The sequence below is a fragment of the Grampus griseus genome, assembly GCF_964374135.1.
Source record: "Grampus griseus genome assembly, chromosome: 11".
NCBI classification, from domain to species: domain Eukaryota; kingdom Metazoa; phylum Chordata; class Mammalia; order Artiodactyla; family Delphinidae; genus Grampus; species Grampus griseus.
In genome coordinates this window covers 85,075,418-85,094,858 of record NC_139005.1, presented here as the reverse complement: position 1 = coordinate 85,094,858, position 19,441 = coordinate 85,075,418, and the positions used below count along the sequence as shown (strand labels likewise).

Sequence of the window (19,441 nt, the reverse complement as noted above, 5' to 3'; positions counted from 1 at the left end):
AGCTGGCGTGAAGGCTGCCTGGACTGACCAGCTTGTTAAACCTGAAGGAGAGTATTGCAACTTCAGATGGAATCTGAAAAACGAATACCGGAGCTCAGCGGCCGAGTGAGAAGGAGCGTTGTGCATGTGGCCACATTAACAGGGACACAAGGCCAACACGAGGTACTGAAAGCGTCCCAGGAGACAATCGCCGTTCAACTCCACCCTGCAGTTCGGGTGTTGCCCTGGACGACAGCTTCTGCCCTTGGTTTCCCCATCTTAAAAATCGAGGCGCAGGCAGGCTGCACTCAGGCAGGCGGATGAGACACTTGCACTTGGTGGAAGGAGGCGATTGAAAAGAGAGGGAAGGCTGAGAAATCACGCTTCGCAAGGTCCGGGGAAAACATCGCAGGAAGCAAGTCCGCACAGACCTTAGCAGAAGCGCGCCTAAGTCCCGGTCCCTGGAATCCCCCGCCGAGCAAGAAGGCCGCTGGCCGGCTCCGCCGTGCCCCGCAGGACCTATCCGCAGCACCTACTCACAGCACCTAACGGCAGCTGCCCCCAGCCCGCTCTGCAGGCTGGCACAGCTGCAGCCGCTCGGCGCACGGGGCGGGGCCGAAGGCGGGGCCGGGGCCGGGGCGGGGCCGCGCCGGGCGGGCACGCGGGAGGCGCGGAGGGAGGGTGTCGCGCCGAGGGAAGCGGCCCGCGGCGGAGGGAGGGAAGGCCGAGTCCTGGAAGCGGAGCTCCGCGCTGGGACTGGTTCCTTCGCAGCCATTTTCTGTCCAACCAAACAGCCGATTGGAGACGGGAGCCAACCAGGGCTGCATTGGAGGTTTGTGTCTCGCTTCGGCCAATGATCGCTCCTAAACCGACTCCACTTTAGCTCGAATGAAATGTCCGTCTCCTCCCGGCGCCGTCCCCGCCGCCAACGCCGCCGCGGCCGGGGGCACTCGCCTCCCTCCCGCCCGCCCTCCCGCCCGGGCCGGAGCCGGGGCCGGGCGGGCGCCTGCGAGGCCTGTCCCGCTGCGGGCCCGGCCGAGGAGCGAGCGCGGGGCCGCTGCGCGGCTCTTTGTGCGCGGGGCCGAGGAGCGGCGGGACGCGGGCCAGGCCGCCCCCTGCTCGCCGCCGCCGCAGAGCGCCGGGCCCGAGGCCGAGGAGGGGGCGCCGGGGCACCGTCGGGCCCCGCTCTCGGCGGCGTCCCGGCCGGCTCCATTTTGTGCGGAGAGCCGGCCGGGGGACGGGGGGACGCAGCCAGGACCTCCGGCCCTGATCCTGCCCCCTGGGCCTGGCCGCCGTGCGGGGGTCCCCGGGGAGCGCCCCTCTTCCGCCCGCCGGTCCGCGGAGGCACGGCGGGACCGGGCCGCTTTGTCTGCCCCGGCACCCCGAGCGCCGCGCGGCGGGCGGGCGTTGGGCGCGGGCCCGGGCCGGGCGAGTCGGGGGGATGCGCGCCAGGGGCGTCCTCGCCGCGCGGGCGGGACTGACAGGTCGGCCGGGCGGGCCGTGGGGCCGGGGCCAGTCCGCGCACCTTCGTGGGGAGGAAGCGAGGTCCCCGGGAGGAAGGAATGGATTTGGTTTCCCCGCAGTCTGGTTTGCGCGTAAAGAATGCAGCCATCTGGCGGCTTGCGGTCCCTGGACTTGCCCCGAAGGTGGGAAGGAAGCCTTACGGATTGGACTAAGGTTTTAATCTTGGGTGGGAGGCGGGGAGGATATGTCAGGCTTTAGGAGTAGTAGTCTCCGAGAACAAAGAATTAGAGGACCCACAAGTCGTAATCTCGACCGAAGTACTCTAATGAGATGATTTAAGCAAGGTTAGGTAGCGTATGACCTTTAAAAAAAAATAGTATCCCACTAACCTGCATGGACTCCACGGTTCGTGCCACGAATCACTGGGATGGTTTCGGCTTTCTTCTATGGAAACTAATCAGCAATATAAAGTGATGAGGTAAACCGATCAATGTAAGTGGCATTAACAAATAGGGATTTTATTTGTAAAGTATTGAAAGTTTAACCCAAATACCTTAAAAGGCAATTATTCCTTCCTCACACTGCTGCTGTAGTTTTTAATTTAAGGATTATATTGATGCAAAACTCTGGTTTTGATGCCAAAGAATGGAGGGTGGAGGAAGGAAGGGTCTACTGCTTTTCTTGGATACAAATTTGCATTTCTTTAAACATTAAACAGATGTATGCATTCCCTTGAGCTTTCATATATATCATAACCTGCCTTTAAGAAAATATATACCATATGAGGTGATAGTGTTTTTCTTTGATATACCGAATCTAAATATATACCGACTCAACTATTTGGGTGAGTGTGGTGAGGTGTGGCACCCCTTTCCCCAGCAAAAATACATAAATATCTACAGCTTCTATATTTTAAGGATTCTGAGGATTTTTTACCCCCCCAGAGACACCCTTTAAAAAATAACACTTATAGCTACAAGGAAGGAATTTTCCGGGCAGCTTTGGGCTAGGAAGAGGACGATATTTGGAAAGAAATTAGAAATTCCTTTTAAGATTATAACACAGTGGGCAATGTCAGCCAGTCTTTGCTGCCTGGACCCTTGTAATGGCATTTTAAAATTCAATTCAGTGGTTATAATTTTTTCTGCCATTTACTAGATTTCATGCTTGAATGTGTATCGGTATTTTTTTCTTCTTTTAAAAATTAACACTGAAAGGGTATGTTTTTTTCCCCCCACTCTCCATTTAATCGTTTCACTCGAGAAAAGGAAAAGCAAATGAGAAAGGGAGATTGTAACATTGTTATAGATGCTAGTTTATTCGGCTATTTATGCCTTAAGGTGAGAAGGAAGTTCTATTGAGATGCAATTTGAGTCCAAAATGGTGGTACCTTAAAATGATAAAGGTCTTAATTGTGTTGTTCTCTGGGCAACATGTATCTTCTTCCCGCTATAATCTGAGATATTTAAAAGCGTTATACTCTGAGGTAAATTTGTCTCGCCTTTTGAGCTTTTGGACTCTAAATCGCACTCTAAAACAATAAGAAAATCATCACCAAAAAATTACGTTGATAACTGGGGTGTTCGTGTCTGGGTGTCGATATTTTAAATAGTTTAGATATGTTAACATGATTTTTGGTCTCTTGCATATTACATAATTTGGTGTGTTGTGATGAATATTTATGATGAACATGACTAAATATAGGGTTATGTTGGAAAAGCAATACCTCCCCCCGATGGCATTAACTTTTTTGTAAGTTCTCCAAAATATATCTTCCAATTTAACAAACATTTATTGGGTGCTTGCTTTTTGCACCATTTTTTAGCCATGCACTCCATTAAATAAGAATAGTAGGTAAAATTATATGTGCCTTTTTAAATTTTACTAGGAAGAAAGCCTATAGGCTAACTTTTTTACTACTAATAGATGTTTATCTTCTAGGTTGGAATTGGGCAGAGATTAGACACCTTTTTAGGCAGGTGTTCTTGAGTACCACTGACAACACGGTTCTCAAAGTATTTCTTGACAGTAAGTATGTTTTATCATTTTGGTTGTTAATTTGATTTGAACTGTAATTAGCTGGAAACAAAATTGTAACTGATTTATATTGGAGATTCCTGATAGAATGAATGCCTTTCAAGGCCAGACAGTACCTCTCCTCATTCCTGTTGCTTTCTTCTTTCTAGGGACTTGCATATATTAAGTGTTTCCTCTGGGTCCTTAAGAGTTGTCCAGGCTACAGGGTAAAAAGCCATCCCAGCTCTCAAGAGGCTATCTGTTTAGCTGGTAGGGCTTTAGTCAAATTGAATACTTAGAGGCAAGTTATGTGTGGAACAGAAAATGCTGGTTCTAAGGGTAGCACAAGTGAAAAGAGAGGTGTGGTGGGCTTGGTAGTTGGGAATGTCATGGAGGGAGCCTGCAGGGTTCGAACTGAGCCTTGAAGGATGAGTGGGGTTGGATAGGTGCAGGCTGTCACCATAAGCAAAAGCCTGAAGGTAGGGGTGAGTGACTTATGTTTAGTGGCTGGGCAGTAGATCTGCATGGTCCAGGTGGGGATTTCACAGGATAATCCAGTGAAGAGATGCCACGTGACCTGTCTGGATACTTAATCTTGAATCTGATACTACATCTGTAACATCAGGCATGTCACAACTTCCTTGAGACATGATTGCCTCACTCCTAAAACAGAAGAACAAAAACAAGAACAAAAGAACCTGGTGGTCCCTAAATAAGGTTTTTTAAAAAAAATCAGCCCTGAAGATAGAGTTGGAAACCAGTTTAGTTAGGTTAAGTAGGGGAACCTCTCATGTAAAGCCATGAAATGGTTTGGATTTGATGCGGAAGACTTTTAGAACCATTATAGGTTCAAGAGCTATAGAAGCAATGTTTCAGTGAGATTGGTCTTAAAACTACATGTACCCAGGTAGGTTGGATAGTAATCCAGTGTAAGTAGAAAAGGAAGGGCATATCCAGAAAACATTTAAACAGATTAGGTAGATCTTGGAGGAGGTGGAAGAACCTAAGATGACACTGGTATAATTAGCCTGGAAGGGTACGTAGAGAGATGGCATTATTAACAATGGAATTGCAGCAGTTCAGAAGGAGTTCTTATCCATTGCCTCCTTGCAGGGGATGGGGGAGGTGACTTTCATTTTCCGGTATCTTAAGTTTGCAGTGGTGGGATATCAGGCATATTCTACAGGCCTGGCTTGCTTGAGTGGCAGTCATGATATAGTTGTAGATGTAGGACTTATGAGCATAGAAATGATATTTAATGAGTTTATTAAGAAAGTAAGGGAAGAAAGAGAAAACGATTGTTGGTTAAAACTAACAAGTAGGATGTGGGAAGGAAAGAATATTGCTTTGGAAATCAAGGGAGAAGAGAATTCCAAGCATAAATGTGGGGTCAGCAGTGGCCAGCACTACAAAGAACAGTCAAGTAGGTTGAAGGCACAATCTTTGGCAACTTTTGAGAGCAGTTTCAGTATCATGTTGGGATGGAAAAGCACATGTCACAGAGTTTCAGTAGGACTGAAGAGGTGTGTAAGGACTGTCAGGGTGAGGATAAGCCAGACAGAGTGTGGAGCAGAATTAAGCTTGTATGTGTCTATATGTACTTGGTGTGTTAGGGAGACTAAGCATGTTTAAGGAAGAATGAAGAAGCTGGTACTAGAGATGAGGAATCTTTGTATTATTTCTTATCCTCAAAGAGATAAAAAGGAATTGATCCACAGAACAGGTAAAAGGGGTCATGTAAGAGAGAAAACTTTTTATGCCTGGGAAGAATATGAGAACTGTATTTGAAGGGACAGTAATAATACTAGGGTACATTTGCTGAGTTCTTACTGTGTATCATGTACTTTGCTAAGTGCTTTTTTGTTGTTGTTGTTGCGGTACGTGGACCTCTCACTGCTGTGGCCTCTCCCGTTGCGGAGCACAGGCTCCGGACGCGCAGGCTCAGCGGCCATGGCCCACGGGCCCAGCCGCTCTGCGGCATGTGGGATCTTCCCGGACCGGGGCACGAACCCGTGTCCCCTGCATCGGCAGGCGGACTCTCAACCACTGCGCCACCAGGGAAGCCCTGCTAAGTGCTTTTTATACCATACCTTCACTTCTCATAGCAATTTCATTTTGAAAATGGGGAAGTTAATATTGTCCTTGCTTGAGAAGCATCTTTGAAGATTTTTAATATACAATCAGTAGACTCAGAATTTAGAGGACAAATTAAAGACGTAGGCTTAAGGACTATTTGAAAAACTATCAGGAACAAGTACTATAAAGTACTTCGCATCTGAGACTCTGGACTTCGGTCTCATTTAGGTTGCCACCTTTGGCAAGTCGTTAGCCTCACATAACCTCAATTTTCTCACCTGCTTCATGGAGTCATGAACATTGCATAAGGTATTTAGAAAGTGCTCAAAAATGTTAAACATATTGAAGAGGGCACTACTTATCGCATTTGTGCAACAGATTATTAGTATAGTTAAGATACCGCTACATCAAAAAATTATAGAATAAAATTTACTAGCTTAGACAGCTGACCATTTATCTCGCATAATATTTTAGAGAACAATATTATCGGTTAAACTAAATACTTAGAATAGTCAATAAAGTTAATTTAATGGGCTTTAACTACTCTTTGTCCATATTTCTCAGTTCCCTTGGAGCTAATGATTGATCATTTTACCCATTCTCGTCATTATTCTACATGCTCTTTCCTCTTTGTTGTCTGGATGGAATTCAACACTTCAGGGTCTCTGTTCTTACCAGGCTTGTAAGTATCACAGCTGGACATATCGATTCCACTAAACATTTATGGTCACCAACTTCAGCTAGGCTCTTTGCATCCTCCTAGCACTCCTGTTCCCTTCCTTTTGCATTCTTTGGTGAAAGCCATCTGTCTCCCCAGCTGTAAGAATCCCAGCATTATCCTTGGTTCTTCCTCCAGCTCTTATTCAGTCAGCCACCAAGTCTGTTGATTTTACCAACGAAAAAGCTCTGTAGTCTCTGCTTCTGCTGTCCAGTGCTGCTGTCCTGTTGATACTGGGAATGTTCATCATCTTTCCTGAACTCATGCCCTAAATGCAGCATTACAGTCCTTACTGGACTTCTGCCGCCATTCTTACTCCCCTCCACTTCACTTTCTACACTGGACTGTAGCCAGAGTGATGTTTTTAAAAAGAAATCTGATTTGCATTCTTCTGCTAAAACTCTTCTTTGCTTTACTCTTGTCCACAAGATACTGCTTGACCCAGCCTCTACTAGCTCATCAGCCCACCAGTACTGTTTCTCAGTTTCCTTTGCCTGGAACATTCTCGTCCCATCTTTCTTTGACTGATTGCTGTTCATTTTTCAGTCTCAGTTTAAACGTCATTTTCTTAATACGGCCTTCCTTGACTCTTTTAGACTAGTGAGGTTCCTTATGGAATAAACTCCCGAAGCATATAACAAAACATCTTTATTTTCCTTAGCACTGGGCACTAGCAATTAGTTAATTATTTGTCATTATTTAATAACTATATATAACATTTACTGAGTACTCCTATCGTACTATGGTATGTCTTTACATGGTAAGTACTATTCTCGTCCCACTTGCCAGTAAGTTGCAGGGAATTCAAACCAGGTGATCTGATTCCAGAGCCTGTGCCTTGGAAATACTAATAGGCTGTGCTCCCCACCCCGTCCCCCTGACCCCAGTTTACGTAACATTTGTCTTCTCTGCAAGATGAGGACAGAGACCTTGTCTTTGTTGTTGACCTGTGACGTTGTCGGCACATAGCACAGACTTGATAAATACAGGGTGCTTACTCGGTAAATATTTGTTCACTGGCTTACAATCTACAATTGTGAATTTTAATAGGAAGTTTTAGACCTAGAAAAAGCCTTTGGGATGTATCTAGGAAGTTACCCCCCTCATTTCTTATATATATATAGGAGGATAGCTAGCATATTGTAAGCATCAAAGATGCGGCCAGCTTGTTGAATGGAAGATTCTAAGAGCCTTGGGGATTCCAAGATGGGAACACTGATTTTTGGCTTACAGAATAGGGTAAATCAGATTTCAGGAGGATGGGTGAACACTGGGATTAAAGTATGGGGCAGGATTTTAATGGTAGAAAGAAGAGAGGAAGACAGGAGTGGTGAAATGACAGAAAAGCTAAAACTTGCAGAACCAAAGACGCATACAGCTAAGCAGATGACATGTGGCTTATCTTCAAAGGAGGGAGGGTGAGATCTGACATCTGAGTACACTATGTGCCAGACTCTGTCCTTAGCAGGTTTCTAGTCTTTATTTAATTCCAACAACTCTATGAAATACTTTCAGAAGTAATTTTTAGAAGACTGAGGTTTAGAGGCTAATGTTCTTAATCCAGGTGATAATCTTGCTGCTAATTCCAGTGCATGACAAGATAATGTGAGTTAAACTTTTTGCTTTTAACACTTTTTTTACATTATATCTATAAATTAATCTCTCAGATCATGGTTATTACAACAGGGTCTTGCTCATCAGCTAATTTAAAAAGACTCAGGCTATCCTGTGGACATTGATTTAGCAAAGGATTTCTGTAACTGCCTCCAACCCCCCTTCCCAAAAAAACAAACTGTATTTGTTTCTTAGTTGTAGGCTTTTAACCACTTTGGTCCTGTCTCCTGCACCTTGATCTCCCCTAGGGCATTGTAAAAACTAATCCATTCACAGCTATCCTAATTGACCTCTCTTTCATGGCTAATAAATCCATCATCATATCTATTAAAGACAACTCTCCTAGTATCTTTATAGCATTTTAGGATCAAAATAGCATTTTATATTTGGAAAATGCTTCATACATATATTAGCTGTTTAAGATGGGGAAGGTGAAATTATTATTTCCATTTTATATAGAAATACATTTAACCGGTAGGGATGCTTGTTTTCAGGGATCAATAAGACTCTAAATCAGAGCTCACTGACTGCTGTTTACCTTCTCTTAGAGGGCACTAAGAAGCATCATAAATAGGTACCCTGTACTTTCACAAATTATTAAAGTAAGTGAATTCTATTCTCTATCCCCTTAAAACAGCTATATAAATTATGGAAATGTATCTGTATTTACAGTTAAATTAGATACCACAGTCAACAGATGCATCAAAGAAATGCCATGTTATTGAAGACTTGGAAACTAGCCTGGTATTTTAGTATTAGATAAAAATCCAACAGAGATGGAAAGGAAGAGGTGTTACATAAGGACTCAGATATTGCGGTTAATAACACTAAGTTTGTGCTGGGTCCTGGGCCTTGATAAACATTTAGCATCAACTGTCTCTTCTTGATTTGGCCTGAAAGCATATGTAAATTACACTTAATTTTTGCTATGCTTTTTATTCAGATAATGCATTCAAAATTTTTCCAGCCACAATTAGCCAGTCCCTTATTGTTCTGAATAGTATTATTTGCAAAGCAGAAAGACTTCCAGGATTTGCCATATTGGAATGGAGACAGTTCAGGGCTTATGGGTCCATCCCCGCCCCGCACCCCCGCCCAGATTTTCTCTCTTAGAAATCATTTACCTCTGAGTAAAATTAAGCAGGGTTTTATTTTTATTTTGGCTGCGCCGTGTGGCTTCAGGGAATCTCAGTTCCCTAACCCACAGCAGTGAAAGCGTGAAATCCTAACCACTAGACCACCAGGGAACTCCCAGGGTTCTTTTAAAATAGTCATTTTAGGGCTTCCCTGGTGGCGCAGTGGTTGAGAGTCCGCCGGCCAATGCAGGGGACAGGGGTTCGTACCCTGGTCCGGGAATATCCCACATGCCGCGGAGCGGCTGGGCCCGTGAGCCATGGCCGCTGAGCCTGCGCGTCCAGAGCCTGTGCTCCGCAAGGGAGAGGCCACAGCAGTGAGAGGCCTGCGTACAGCAAAAAAAACCAAAAGTCATTTTAACTCTCATTTTTGTCTGTGGTTATCATTTTCCTATTTTTATATGCAGATCTCCAATCTCCCTGACCCCTCCTTTTCTTTTTTCCTTAACGAGTCAAAAGTCTGAGGGTGGGGGAAGAGAAAATTAACCTTTGACTAGAATTAGGGGTGATGAGCTTGTTCAAAATGTGGGTGTACTTTTAGGTTGCATGGGTACAGAATTGTGCAAGGAATCCATATGCTTCTTATACCAAACAACAGTTTTAACCAGGATATTGTCTCTTGTGGAACTTCTGTGAGATAGCAAAGAAAGTTTGCAGCGAGAGCAATAAAGTTCGTGTAGGAATATCTGGCTTTAGCAGGAGAGCTGAACGGGCTGGATATATCCAGGTGGCTAACTACTAAGCTGATTTTGGCTTTGCTTGCCATTACAGAGATAAATTAGGTTGTAAGTCAGGGTTGCCTATACTATATTTGATGATTATGCAACTGAAAAGAAAGACGTGTGTGTTTTAAATTCATTTCCTTGTTTTGTTTCCCCGTTGGTCGTAGGCTTATCACTTAATAGAGGGTGAATAGGGAATCTTGAATCATTGGCAAATTATCAAAAGGTTTCCAAATCAAGAAATATGTTTTCTTTTAGTAAGCTTAAGGCTATGAAAAATTTAACTGACTCATCCTATGACAATTTATGAGCACTGAATCTATTATGTAGTTTTTAGACAAGTTTTATTGAAGATTATTGAAAGCTTTTTTTCCTCATAGATGGATGGTGACAGTTCCACCACAGATGCTTCTCAACTAGGAATTTCTGCAGACTATATTGGAGGAAGTCATTATGTTATACAGCCTCATGATGGTAAGAAAGACACAATTAGAAACAAATTCACAAGTAGGAACAAATTAGAAAGTGCAAATTTTATTGATGTGATGTTCTATGTTACTTTTGTCTTTACAGGAAAATTAGCACTCTGTGTCACAGTTTAGTGATAGTCTAAAAAGGTATACTTTGCTATTTTTATTAGAAATAGTCTTCAAAAGAATGATGGGTTTTAGAAAATAATTCTATAAAAGTATGCCTTTTTAAAGCTGGTACAGTTTCTTTAATGATTTGTTATTGATTTCCTACTTAAGTATTAAATATGGCGAATTCTTACTCAATTGATAAACTGAGTAGTTCTTTAGAGGGTGGTTGCTAGCTATTATATTTCTGGTACTTATGAACAGACTTAGTTTTGGTTTTTATTCAATATTAAGTTTTAACTTGTAGTAGAATGGCAGTATTATGTTGGCCTATCAAATAATTTGCTTTTGTGGCATTCTGATGTGTAAGATTAAAAAACACTAAGATATATTTTTGTAGAAGGCAGTTGGGGGTAGGTGATTATTTATTCCATCCTAAAACAGATATTCAAACAAGTTAATTTTGATAACATCATTTTAAACATGTAAAAATGTAAACTGAATCAACTTAAGTACCTTTCTTATTTAATACATATATTAATAAAAGAGTGGGAAGTTTACTTACAAGATACTGCATTTAATCATAAAAGGATATTATTTGTACTATGAAAGCTTCAGTTATATCTAAAAATTTACTTTCTGTAAGAACATTGGATTACTGCTATAGCTTTGTTCATAAACTATTACTACATTAGTGGTAATCCAATTGGGTTAGTAATATTCAAGTCCAGTTTTTCCATTCTATATAAACTTGGCTTTGGATAAACACACACCCTTTTAATCTTGTTATATGCATGGAGCCATAGATCACAGTCTCTTCTATTTTATAGCTAAGTTATGTAACAGATAATTTATGAGCACCTCCTCTGTTGGAGGTGCTGTACCAAGTCCTAGGAAGGACACAAAGCTGATCCCTGGCCTCAGGTAGCAAAAATCTAAGAGGGGGAATGAGAAATAAGGATTATAAAATGTGTTAGAGAAGAGACACAAAGAAGCACTTGTTTGAGATATTTTGTGAAAGGAGAGATCACTTCTGAAGGTGCTGTGGAGATGTATTTGAGCTTTTTGGAGAGTGGGTAGGTAGGACTTAGTAGGCAGAGTTGAGGATAAGAGTATTCGAGGCAGTGGGTTTGAAATTAATGAGGAGGCTCAGTTATGGCCCTGAGAAAATTGTGAAAAGAACTGCTGTCCTAATCCCTAAAAACGATTAGAAAATGAACCAGAATGTTTCTTATCTTAGATTGTCTGAGGTAGTCTTCTCTATCTTGAAGGAAAAATTATGAGAAGCTATAAACCTGTTATTTTTACTTAGATACTGAGGACAGCATGAATGATCATGAAGACACAAATGGTTCAAAAGAAAGTTTTAGAGAACAAGATATATATCTTCCAATTGCAAATGTTGCAAGGATAATGAAAAATGCCATACCTCAAACGGGAAAGGTAATGCTGAGGAGAATTTAACTGGGTTTTGTTTTTCAGGGGTGGGGAGGAGGGCATGTAAAACTACATGAACACATATTTCATGAATATAGTTAGCTGTTGATTTCAGTCATTCACCCTTTCAGCAAAACACACATCTCAGCTGTACACACTTGGTTGCTGAGCGGCGCTCCTGCTCCCCACTTGCTGGAAGCAGATGAAACAGAATTAAGAATCGTTTTAAAAATAGGTGCATTGTGGGCTTCCCTGGTGGTGCAGTGGTTGGGAGTCCGCCTGCCGAACCTGCATGCGGGTTCGTGCCCCAGTCTGGGAAGATCCCACATGCTGCGGAGCGGCTGGGCCCGTGAGCCATGGCCGCTGAGCCTGCGCATCCGGAGCCTGTGCTCTGCAACGGGAGAGGCCACAACAGTGAGAGGCTTGCGTACCGCAAAAAAAAAAAAAAAAAAAGTGCATTGTCAGAACTATCAGGTTTTGGGCATATGAAGTTGTAACTTCCGTAATGTTGCAGCAAAATTGGACCATGTTGGGCTGATGGATGTAGTAAGGATTTTCCCCCCAAATCTGTATGTTTGGAAACTTTCTCTATAGTTAAAAATAGTAACATACATTTAATTCAACTGGCATGATCTTTTAAAGTAGTTTTGTCTTGTGGAGAAATAACTGTATATACAGTTACTTATAACAGCTTTTAAAAACTCACTGTCACTCTACTTATCACTTGGTCTGAACTAAAGTCCACACTTTGTATATTGTTTTGTATTGCATAATAAGGTTTCTCTCATTTTATTGTAGCTTTGAAAATACTTATGAAAGTAATAAAGCTTACAAAGAAATACATTATTAAAATATATCACGAAGCCTAGAAGTTCCAATTTGAGTGGTCCTCCTTATGTTTTAAGGGGAAAAAAGCACAACTGCTGATAATTGCTTACTATGCTAGACCTGTGCTGCCTGGTACTGTGGCCATTAGCCACATGTGGTTATTGAGCACTTGAAATGTTGGCCGAATGAACTGAGATGTGCTGTAAATGTAAAACATACCCCAGATTTTGAAGGCTTAGTATAAAAGAAAGGATAAAGAGATCTCAATTTTAAAATGTTTTTTTAATTGAAGTATAGTTGATTTACAGTATTTAAAATATCTCAATTTTTAAATGGAATCCTGTGTTTAAATGATAATATTTTAGATTTACTAGGTTAAGCAAAATATATTGAAATTAATTTCACCTTTTTTTTTTTTTTTTTTTTTTAGCATAGCTGCTGGAACATCTAAAGTTATGTATCTAGCTCAGGTTATATTATCTTGTTTGACTGCATTTATGCAGTAACTCTTGTTACTTTTCACCAGGATGTAAAATAGGCATGGAGGTGAAAGACAGTATGTTTCAGCAGAGGATTTTGTCATTCCTGTTAGAAGTGGCTTTGGAATTGCATGATTTAATCTATTAGAGTTTCACTTTCAAACCGTAGACCACTAAGTGAAGAGTTGTCTTTATAATGAGATGGCAGGTGTGTGCTTCTTTTGGTAGGCTTTTTCATAAACTCAAAACGTATTCCGGACACTTTGTATCTTTATTAATAAAAATGTCACCAGATGTCATTATTTCACTCCCTTGTAAGCCTTACAGTGAATTTAGTTTTCAGTTTGTTTTTAAAAACTTTCTGGTGTCCTCACTGGTGGAAATGCCAGGGCAGAGAAGCGGTACCTAAGTCTAGCCCACAGTACACTCCAGACATAACAGGACTGATTTTCTTGGGGCACTTGGTTTGTAAGAGTTTTCATTTTTATGGGGTGGTAGGGTCATCCAGTAGTTGCTTTTAAACCTAAATTCTGTTTTGTGTGAACAGTTGTCAAGGCTTCTCTCATTTGTATTTAAGTTTTCAGTCTCACTCAATGAGGGTTGCAATTTTAATAGCATATGTTACGTCACTGTTAGCAGCATACATTTTGAAGGTTAAAGGTTAACAGTCATAAACTGAAATTTATATTCTTCTGAATAGCCTTTTATTTTTGCAGGTTTTTAGGAAAGTGGTGGTTATATTCCCTGCAGATTTACCTATGATTTTTCTCTTCAGATTGCAAAAGATGCCAAAGAATGTGTTCAAGAATGTGTAAGTGAGTTCATCAGCTTTATAACATCTGAAGCAAGTGAAAGATGCCATCAAGAGAAACGGAAGACAATCAATGGAGAAGATATTCTCTTTGCCATGTCTACCTTAGGCTTCGACAGTTATGTAGAACCTCTGAAATTATACCTTCAGAAGTTCAGAGAGGTAAGTAAAGTGTCTCCCATTATGTTTTTAAGAAAATAAGATACACTATTCACTTTTAACTTTTTAAATGTATTAATCATTTCTCAGAAGTATGTAATCACTTACATTACTGAACTTAAATAGGAAGTCCTTTCTTTCTTCCTTTGTATTACTAATGGCAGCATAGTTGTGTAATGATTAAGAGCATGGACTCTGGATTTAGACCATCTGGATGCTGAACTCTGTGACCCTGGGCAGCCTGTTTAAGTACTTTAGGCCTTGGTTTCCTGGTCTGTAAAGTGAGGCTAATAATAATAGTACCTACCTCACAGAGTTACTGAGAGGACTAAGTAAAATAATCCATGTACAGCCCTTGGCTTGGCACATACAGAGTGCTCAATAATGTTAGCACATGCTGTTATTGTTACTAATTTAAAAGAAGTAGCATCTCAAAGCTTGCGGCCTTTTAGATAAGAAAAAGGGAATTATAACTATAACCTTTTCTTATTATTGATTGAATTCTTCTACATTTCCTATTTGGTTTTTCTTTGCATGTGGTATGAATTTTGTGAAAATGAATTGAGATCAGCATATTTATTTCTACACTCCAACTTGGGTGTCATATCCACATTGCTTTCAAAATACTTTCTTAATGTCTCTAGTGTTAGAATCCCATTAAATTAGTGATATCTGCACAGAATGACTAAAGTAGGAAGAGAATGTGTAAATTCTTTACAGAACTTTTCCAAATCTTCAGCATCATTAGAACCTGAGAGTGGACAGAAACTTAGAGGTCTCTGATCCAAATTGTAATTTTGATTTAGGAATTTTAAACTCCAAACTGGCTGCTGTAGTGCTGGCCGAGAGCTGCAAGTATAGTTAAATGATAACTTGGATCATTTGTAGTAGATCTGCAAGCTGGGTATTTACAGTTTTTGCAGACTACTTCATCTGTAAATAGACTTCTCTTTTCCTTTTGATGTAGTGTGGAATAACTTTATTTTTACTCATAAATATTTTAGATTTTCTAGGTCATTACTAACACTGTCTTGTGATGACTACTGCATATATAACAGCATTTTGAAGGACCTTTCCATATGTTATTAACCAGAAGCATTAATAAATACTCTGTATTTTGTAATAATAGAAGCTCCTAATTTTAGGAAATAAGTAAGCATTCTCATTTAGGAAACAGGTTGTTGTTGTTTTGAATATAGTGATTACTTGTTTGATTTCCCTTCCTCAGGCTATGAAAGGAGAGAAAGGAATTGGTGGAGCAGTCACAGCTACAGATGGACTAAGTGAAGAGCTTACAGAGGAGGCATTTAGTAAGCAGTGTTATGATACATTTATGCAGCTACATTCGTTCTTACGAGTCATGTAGATTGTTGGCAGTGATTAATTCTATATGTCTGCAGTAGAACTTTTGGAATATTAGCACTGAGTGTTTTGACATAGCACTACTTTGAATAGTTCTTACTAGTTCATGCCCTTATATTTGAAGTCAGTGAGGGATAAGCGTATAAATTTTAATTCTGCAGAGATTATAATCTTTCACCAATAGTTCTAATGGATTTCCATAGTCCCTAGTTTTTGGTTTAAGATTCACATGAGAGGAGTATTGAGAATTGTTGTTTATAATATAAAATCTTGTGATTTAAATAAATTTGAACTGAAGGTTTCTTAAAAATTGAGTGTTGGGCTTCCCTGGTGGCGCAGTGGTTGAGAGTCCGCCTGCCGATGCAGGGGACACGGGTTCGTGCCCCGGTCCGGGAAGATCCCACATGCAGCGGCGCGGCTGGGCCCGTGAGCCATGGCCGCTGAGCCTGCGTGTCCGGAGCCTGTGCTCCGCAACGGGAGAGGCCACAACAGTGAGAGGCCCGCGTACCCCCCAAAAAAAAAAAAAATTGAGTGTCATGTTGGTGAAATAAAAGGTCCTATGGTGATTATATTTCTCATATAAAATTTATATGTATATATATATTTCTCATATTTAAAATATATGTTGCTTAGTTATGTAAGTGTTGCTCCCAACCAGGCCTCACAGTGTAGGTCTACTTATGAGTCAGAAACTCCATCCAGTCTTTTATGCCCATGGGGAATTAATTACCGAAAGTACACTTAAGAAAACTGAAAAATGCTATAGGAAAAAAATGTGCATTTTTAGGGAACTTTTTTAAATGGAAAAAAATCACACAACCTTAAGGTTCAGGTCAAGAAAGCAGATGCAGTTCTTTTCCTGCTTTAACTTTTTTTTTTGTCTTTTAGCTAACCAGTTACCAGCTGGCTTAATAACTGCAGATGGTCAGCAACAAAATGTTATGGTTTACACAACATCATATCAACAGGTATAGTACCTTCTTTCTATTAATACTTTAAATAATTAAAAAAATTATATTCATTAATTTTTTTTAATCACAGGTAGTTAACGTCAACACATTAAGAATCTGATAAAGGTTGTTAAAAATTGTTTTCTCAAAATATATAACTGTGTATAGTATTCTCTAATGGTTACAGATATGTACACAGATGTTCATACAGTTCACCCTTCATATCCACGAGTTCCACACCCATGGATTCAACCAGCCATGGATCATGTTTCCGATCTGTGGTTTGTGGTTGGTTGAATCGCAGATGGAATTTGCAGATGCAGAACTCATGGATACTGAAGGCCGATTAAAGGACTTGAGCGGGCTTCCCTGGTGGCGCAGTGGTTGAGAGTCCGCCTGCCGATGCAGGGGACACGGGTACGTGCCCCGGTCTGGGGAGATCCTACATGCCGCGGAGCGGTTGGGCCCGTGGGCCATGGCCGCTGGGCCTGCGCGTCCGGAGCCTGTGCTCCGCAACGGGAGAGGCCACAACAGTGAGAGGCCTGCGTACTGCAAAAAAAAAAGAAAACAGGAAAAGGACTTGAGCATCTGTGCATTTTGGCATCCACAGGGCATTTTGGAACCAATCCCCCATGGATATTGAGGGAATGAATGTATTTGCATAGATTTCTGTAAAGATACACAAATTATTGAAGTAGCTCCTTAGGTAGAGAGAATGGAGATTTGGGGTGGGAACTAGACTTATTTTTCATCGTCTGTTGTTTTTACTCTTTGAATGTTTATAATATACAGGAAACTATTTTTTCTTTAATTCTGCTCAATTTAAATTTTCAAATCTTAGATTTCTGGTGTTCAACAAATTCAGTTTTCATGATCCGAAGAAATGATGGACTGGAGAGTGTAGAGAACTGAGTCTGTATGATTCCGGAACAGAGACATTAGAAGGAGCTGACTGGTGAAAAGATGTCTCTTTGTATATTAAATAGTTGTAATGTAGCTTCCCAATGCTTGACTAATTGAGGTGTTAATTCTGACTTGAGAATCTTTTTCATGAATGATTTTAAAGAAAAATTTGGATTTTAAAGGTATTAAAATATTTTTGTTTTGTACGAGAGTTTGTTGCTCTGTATGACTCCTGTATGCATTGTATATTGCAGTTTATTACTGTCAGAGATTTGTAGACAGTTTCTTATTTTCATATTGAATCATGTTACTTTTGTAATAATTCAAGTAAGCAGCTGGGTTAATTCATGATGTTTGCCCTTTTAATAAAAAATAAGGGTAGAGTTCATTTTGAATGCAAGTTGCCTTTATTATAAATTTGAGTTTGTCTTGGTTATATAATACTTTGCATGATAACCTAGCTAGATTTTTAGCATTTGCCATATTTATTAACTTTTTTGTAAAACATTCATAGCTTAAGCAGCACCATTTTTTTAAAAAAATGTAATTGAGAAATTAAGTGTGAATGCAGAAGCAAATATTGTCGGCCCTATTCAAGCTGGTGCCCGTTAACAGTGTTTACACTGTTCATTGTGCCTGTTAAGATAGTTTTAGTTTATTGGAGCTTTTGTTAAGACTAGATTTGTTTTTGAGTTACATTATTATGAGTGTTGGAATTCATTGAAGTTTAATGTAGTCCTAGTGCTCTTGAAATGGTGCCCCTTTCATTTTGTATATGATTTTTCCAAAGGCATATCTTCAAATACTATATAGTATCCTCTTCCAGAAGAGGAATTTCATAGTCTGATGGTAAATGTCCTCATTTTACCTTTTTAATTGAAATGTCAAGTTTCCTATTATGCTATGGGAACCAAGAAATATCAGACATCATTGTGTGTATACAGAGCTTTTTTGCATGGGTGAGTGAATGAAGTGAAGAACAGAGTTAGTGCTGTGAATGGTGCGAAAGGGAAACCGCCAGCTTCTAGTGTGCTGTCTTGATCTTTGCAATAAACTAAATTTAGATAATGTAACTTTGTATAATTTACTAGTATTGTACTTGGGTTGTTCCTTTTTTAGAGTGAGGATTTGTATTTTCTCACCTATTCTTTTTGGTGATAACTAACTTGAGTCTCTTTATTATTTTTTTTAAATCAACAATTGCTCTTGTATAGTTTGCCTAAAAGGCACTTTGAGTGAATGTCATCTTGGAAGGACACTCACATTATAAGGGAGAAGCAATTTCCTAGATACAGGCTGGACAGAAACATTTACTTTGCCAGAAGGAGCTTTTGCGGGCACAACTGGGATAATCTGAAGTTAATAACTCCCTCACTACCTTCCCATTTAAAAAATAATCTTCATTACAGAAAATTCAAATGGGCAAAAAAGGGTGGTTAAGCAAAACCAACTATCATCCTACTATGTTAAAAACAACCAATGTTAATATTTTGGTAAATATGATTTGTCCTTTTACTTTGCTAAATATGTATATTTTTATAAAAATGGGCTCATACTTGCATACTGTTTTGTAACATGCTTTTTTCACTTAATATATTGTGAACATCTTTCCCAGGTCATTACATAGTCTTCTACTTTTATTTCTTTATTATTCTGTTGTATGGCTGAAACATAATTTATTTAATCTTCTATTGGACATTTTGACTATATACATCTTTTCACAGTTATAAATGACACTTCATTGAATCTTGTGTACATCCATGACTGTTTTCTTCAAATAAATTCTATTAGTAGAATTGTTGGTTTAACAGATATGCAAAATTTTAAGGCTTTTGATACATATATAATTGTATTTTTGAAATAGCTTCCATTTGATCCAGGCAGTATGTCATTATATAACTGATAAAAGCACTTGATCTTTGGTTATCAGGTTCTTTCTCTAAAGTTTAAAGATTGAGCTATGTATAAGAATCAAGATTAAAAAATTAGACAACTTTAAAATGTATATCAGTATATACCAAAATAAAATTCTAAATTTAATAATTCGCTATTAGTACTAAAACTTTAGAGTATGTAAAATTAGGTCAATTTTGGATTATACGGGCTTCATACTCTGAAAGAACATTGGCAATTTGCACGTGTCAGGTCCATAATCCCCTTTTATGCATGTGAGAAGTAGTGCTGCCTTCTTACCTGGCTATGTTGCATGTAC

At 40.1% G+C, this 19,441-nt stretch overlaps 1 protein-coding gene across 4 annotated transcripts; it reads left to right on the top strand.

Moving 5' to 3' along the window:
* Positions 1–705: 705 nt before the first annotated feature.
* Positions 706–17,617, top strand: NFYB (nuclear transcription factor Y subunit beta). Of its 4 annotated transcripts, none has more exons than XM_082664969.1 (8): positions 706–811; positions 3,385–3,471; positions 10,103–10,196; positions 11,613–11,743; positions 13,820–14,017; positions 15,243–15,324; positions 16,265–16,344; positions 17,168–17,617. In XM_082664969.1, exons 3-8 carry the CDS (start codon positions 10,103–10,105, stop codon positions 17,198–17,200), a joined length of 618 nt encoding a protein of 205 aa, XP_082521095.1. In that variant the 5' UTR covers positions 706–811; positions 3,385–3,471; the 3' UTR covers positions 17,201–17,617. The 4 variants fall into 4 exon arrangements, with proteins under 4 accessions (XP_082521095.1, XP_082521097.1, XP_082521096.1 ...); XM_082664970.1 differs by lacking the exon at positions 706–811 and adding an exon at positions 1,444–1,921; XM_082664968.1 differs by lacking the exon at positions 706–811 and adding an exon at positions 1,444–1,935.
* The last annotated feature ends 1,824 nt before the right edge of the window (positions 17,618–19,441 follow it).